The 5,578-nt window shown below is 33.7% G+C and overlaps 1 protein-coding gene across 1 annotated transcript in view; it reads left to right on the top strand.

The window, feature by feature from the left end:
* SPATA6 (spermatogenesis associated 6) overlaps positions 1–5,578 on the top strand; it is a 217,009-nt gene that overhangs the window by 135,763 nt on the left and 75,668 nt on the right. Inside the window, exon 11 of the mRNA XM_042781773.1 lies at positions 3,653–3,704. Within this exon, the coding sequence (XP_042637707.1) occupies positions 3,653–3,704 (52 nt within the window). The remainder of the gene's footprint in view (positions 1–3,652; positions 3,705–5,578) is intronic.

The raw sequence follows: 5,578 nt of genomic DNA, 5'->3' as shown, positions 1-5,578 counted from the left end.
CAAAACCTTGAGTATTTAAAAAATTTTATAGAAATTTAAAAACCTAAGGAGTACACTGTCAACAACCTAGAAACCTGTTAATTTTTACATACAGGATCCAAAACTAATATAGCACAGTCTATTCCTGCAGTGTATTAGGACCATCAGACATAATTAACAAAGTTTAAATTAACTGTAGAGAATGATTTAACCAAGAGCATGTCAGCTTGGAGACTATATTAAAATATCACTGTTCTAAACCAATGAATTTATTTCCTTATCAACACTTAGGCTTATATATAAGCTTTAAAGTATTCAAAATGGATATATGGAGGTATGCCAGAGACCCTAATGGTGAGATAGGGAATTTGATTTCTGTTGCTTCTAGTTCATTTGAATCTTGCCTTGGGGGGGGGGGGTATTATTTATTGAGTTCTTAGGCTTATGTATATAAGCTTTAAATTTAGTAGTTAGAAACAAACTCTTGAAGAGAGGCTTTTCTGCTAAAATCTGGTGACTTGTCTCTCAATCTCAGGTGACTTTCCTTGACTTTTGTGTCTGCTCTGATGTTTAGGCATGTACCTGGTGCCTGCTTTCTTTTTATGTATGTTCAGAATTAAGCACTTGTAGTGTTGTGATTAGGTCCTTTGCCATGTCTTCAGGTTCTCTCTCTCTCTCTCTGTTTCCTTCCCTCTCTCTCTATGTGTATGTATATTTTTACCTGTAGCTCCTTTTATAAATATCTGCATCTCATAAATATTGTTTTATTTTTCTACCTTTTTCCATATTTGCAGAACTCTCCCTGTAAATCTACCAGGATAGTCTAACATCATTTTTAGCCCTATATTACTTTATCCTCATGTACAATTTTGACCCAGCTTGGATTTGTCCCATCCAGTTTGAAAAATTCTTCATTGAGGATAGCTAAAGTCACCTATCCCTGTATTCATATTTTAATGCATGGATTGGCTTGGAGTAAATAGTAGCATTTTATACATTATTTTCATTCTGGATAGTAGATACGGATAAGTGTTTCTTTACTAGAAGGAAATGAGCGATTCTAATATTAGACATGACCTATTTTGCCTATAATGGAGCTCTGGTGGCATAGTGGTTAAAGCATTTGGCTGCTAACCAAAAGGTTGGTTGTTCAAACCTACTACATACTCCTCAGGAGAAAGATGAGGCAGTGTGCTTTTGTAATGATTTACAGCCTTGGAAATGCTGTGGGGCAATTTTACTCTGTACTAAAAGGGTTGCTATGAGTTGGAATTAATGCAATGGTGGTGGTTATTTTTTTTTTTTTAATATTAAATTTTGCCTATACCTTGGGGGGATATTGAGGTGCTTTTAAAATAAAATGCTATAAGGACATCGTATTTCTGAACTTATTATTTAAATACATTTTTTAAATTATTGGTCTTCTCTGTGGCAGGCATGGTAAATAAACATTTTTATTTTCTCTAGGGCAGAACACCTCTAACTTGAGTGTATTTTCTTAAAATAGTATCTAAATTTAGTGTCTAAATCAAAATTTTAAACACATATTGTTGTTGTCATGTGCCGTCCAGTCGGCCCCGACTCATAGCGACCCCTCCTTGGGTTTCTGAGGCAGTATCACTACGGAAGTAGGATTGCCCAACCTTCCTTCCGAGGAGTGGCTGGTGGGTTTGAACTGCCAGCCCTCTGGTTAGCAGGCAAGTGTCTTAGCCACTATGCTACCAGAGCTCCCAAACACATATTACTAGGAACAAAAACATTTTATTATTTTTAGTACACAGAGGGCCATGATCACATTCTATGATCTAGCTTTTCCTAAGTCACTTCACAATATAATTACAGGGTGTTTGTACAATCCATTGGAATCAATAAACAGTTAAACAAGAAACTGTGGATTGTATGTCCTAGGAAAAATTGAAAGTGTGACAGAACATTTAGCTATAGGAGTTTATCTGGGTACATATTCATTAAAATTAAGTAAGTTTTTTCTAAGACTGTAGTGAAATGCTGACACCTTAATCATGTATATGAATAAACAGATTTTTTAAAACTCTATCAGTGACTTCAAGCAAATGAATTCATTTATTTGTATTGAAGGTGCTTTTTGCTTTAAGCCCATGTTAAAAAAGTACTTCCCGTAGATGTTAGCACATAATAAAATGGTTTCAATTTAGATTACAAGTGTTATGTTTCAGAAGCAGTTTTCTTTCCAAGGTGATAATAAATATTAATATTATGACTTAAATTTTGTATTAGGCTTTATAGTTCTTATTAAAATTAGACTTAAGAGATTCTAGCAAATCTCATTAACAAAGAGCTGATATTCTTTCTAACCATGCTTAGGTATTTGATTTTTGTAAATTACAGATTGGTAGGCAAACATTCCTTATACCACAGCACAGACTAGTGGATCCTCTAACGGTATCACTGAAGAGATCCACTATGGGTTACATACTGAGTCTCAGATTTCCAAGAAGTGCCATAGAATCTGCCAGTATATGTGCATCACTGCATTTTCCAAATGCAGGAGACAAAAATCTAGATCTAGTTGATCATCTGTTATTGCTTGTGTTCTTTAAAACATCTGTGAAACAATTTATCCCACTTAACAAGGGTTGCCACAAGTCAGAATCGACTCCACAGCAACTACGAACAGTAACAATAGTTTATGTTTTGTGTATACATATAAAATGATAACTTTGGAAGAAAAAAAGGCAAAGGTTTAAACAACATGGTATGTCTTTCTAAAGTACTTTATAAAGGAGTTATCGATAATACTTCATGGACTTGCATCATTATATGTTGGACCTGAACATTTTATTTATTTGTATAAGACAAAGTTACTTAAATTTGTTAATACCAGTTTTAAATTTGGGAAGGATATAAGAAAGAGGAGATAGATGCTTTATTTCTTCTTTGAAATCTTTAATTCCAACCTTCAAATTCTCTAATATAAGTCTCTAATACAAGTTTATATATATTTCAGATACTCTAATACAAGTCTCTAGAATATCTCATGTGTGTGTGTGTGAGGGGGAGAGAGAGAGAGTAGACTTATGAGAGAGAATAGAGAGGTGAGGTCATCTGTGTTTGGCAGGGTTGTCAGGGGACCATTCTAGAGTCTTCTTATTCTGAAAGAGAACATGGTTAGATTCTAAATAATAGTTTTCCATATTATATACATTTTATTTGATTCCATAAAACTAGTTTTATTTTGCTATATACAGAAAGGAATTTATTCCACAAACTCCAGTAGACTGTGATTAAATTACTAGAGAATAGGTATTAATTTTAAAAGCACTGTATATAGAATTATCATTCTAATGTAAAAATCTGTATCTTTACTTAGAGATAAAGCTCTAAAGAATTATTTATGGAAATCATTAAAATGGTAAGATATATAAGTATGTTCTCCCAAATGTATGTCAACTTTTATTACTAAGACTATTTATTGAACGTATTATGAAGACTTAAAACTGCAGCTGATAATCAAAACCTAATACCTGGTTTTATGCCCACTTAGTCAAAGGAGGAATTTATGCTATTCTGTATATGTTATCAAATAGGGATTAGAAAAAAAATTGACTTTCTGTATCTGGCATTTGGGAATTTAGAAAGATTTGTTTTTCTCTTCCTCTGGCTATAAGTCACCTTTTCTTTTTTATGCCTACAGATTCCATTCTGATTGGTGTTCACCTTCAAACTGTGATGAGATCCATGACCGGGTAAAAAATGTCTTGAAATCACACCAGGCTCATCAAAGACATTTATGTGTTAGTTTCTAAAAATTTTCTCTTGACAACGGCTTTTTGTAATGGGGCAAAAATGTACAGACAAAGAAGCAGAAAAACTCAAAAAACTCACCCAGGATGCTTAAAGCTTGCAGTATTTAGTCACTGGGGGGAAAAAAAACGAAACTTCCATTTGATACAAGTCAGTGGTTTTGCTAAAGGCAACATTTCTAACTTCCTCCTCAACCTGCATCATTATGCAAAATGTTTGGCATAAATCATCTCAACTATAAGCAATGTTAGTCATAATTATCTTATAGAGTCAGTAAGTAATGATTTTATGATAATTATTTTTACAGCCTTCAAAATATGGGAACTTTTGTTTTATATACAGTAATTCCATTTGTTGCAAATAAATTTGATTCTAAATGGTAGCACCAGGGAGAGGGGTGAAAAATCTGTACCTTTAAGAAGCTTTTTTATTGTTTTTATGTTAATTAGATATTTAAAAGAGGAAAAGAGCAAGCCTGGTTTATCAGGCTTAAAGTTAGAGAATATTAAATATGAAAGTATGAGAATATTTCTGAGTTAAGACAAACATACTTATATGTGAATAACAGCTGGGGAACAATGAAATCTTCTTTCTCTGTTTGATAGCTTCTTCATTAATTAAAAACAAACAAAACACAATCATTTATCTTCAGTGTAACATTGGGCACTGAACTTGGCCTGAGGGTATAACTGGATTATGTCACCTTGGAATCAACATATACATTTTAAATTTCTACATGAATACTATTTTTATTGAATTCTTTTTCAAAGTATAATATACAAATAGAATAGATACAAATCATAAGTAACAGCTTGATGAATTAAAATCAGGTGAATAGGTTTATGTGAACTATCAGATTAAAAAAAACAAAACCTTATCAGTTCTTCAGAAAGCTCTCGTCCCCTCTCAGCCACTACCACACCAAAGGTAAATTCTTCTAGCTTCTAACAGAAAGAGTAGTATTGCGTGTTTTGGTCTTTATGTAAATGGCATCATTTTTATTTATAACCCTTTTTATTTTGACTGACTTGTTTCCCCTCAACATTGTTTTGTAATTCAGGCATCTTATTATATGTAGCAATAGTTTTCCATTCCTGCTGCTGTGTGATATTTCATACTGTGAAGATACTACTATTTATCCATTCTTCTGTGAATAGACACTTGGGTTGTTTCTAATTTGGGCTATTATGGATGGAGCTGCTATGAGCAGTTTACACATGTCTTTGGGTAACACTGTATATGTTTTGTTTGGGTATATACCTACCAGTGGAAATCCTTAGTGTGTATGTTCAGCTTTAATAGTAGATGCCAAATGTTCTAAGTGGTTTTAGCAGTTACACTCTCACTACTATCATGTGTGCAAGTTCTCTTTGCTTGATGGCCTCTGATCCTTGTTTGATTGTGTGTGTTTGTGTGCATGTGTGTTTTCATTTTGGCAATCTGATGGGTAAAATGTGGTTTATCACACAGTGGTTTTCATTTGCAGTTACCTGATAACTAGTGAACATCAGCATTACTTTATATGACAGTCATTTGGATTTCCTGTTTTATGAATGCCTGTTCAAGTAATCTGCACAGTTTCCTCCTGGGTTGCCTACCTTTCTCTTATGGGTTTATTATGATTTCTATACAGTTTCTTGGTAAGACTTCTTAGTCTAATGTATGTATTTCACTTTTCCTTTCCCACTCTAATCCTTCTGTTCCTTGCTCTTTTACTTTCTTAATGTTTTCTTTCGGAAGGAAGGTTGGGCAATCCTACTTCCGTAGTGATACTGCCTCGGAAACCCAAGGAGGGGTCGCTATGAGTCGGGGCCGA

This window comes from Orycteropus afer, unplaced genomic scaffold, assembly GCF_000298275.1.
Source record: "Orycteropus afer afer isolate SDZICR_OR568_19922 unplaced genomic scaffold, OryAfe1.0 scaffold00169, whole genome shotgun sequence".
Lineage (NCBI taxonomy): Eukaryota > Metazoa > Chordata > Mammalia > Tubulidentata > Orycteropodidae > Orycteropus > Orycteropus afer.
The sequence above is the reverse complement of the archived record's forward strand: the minus strand, read 5'-3'. Positions and strand labels throughout refer to the sequence as shown.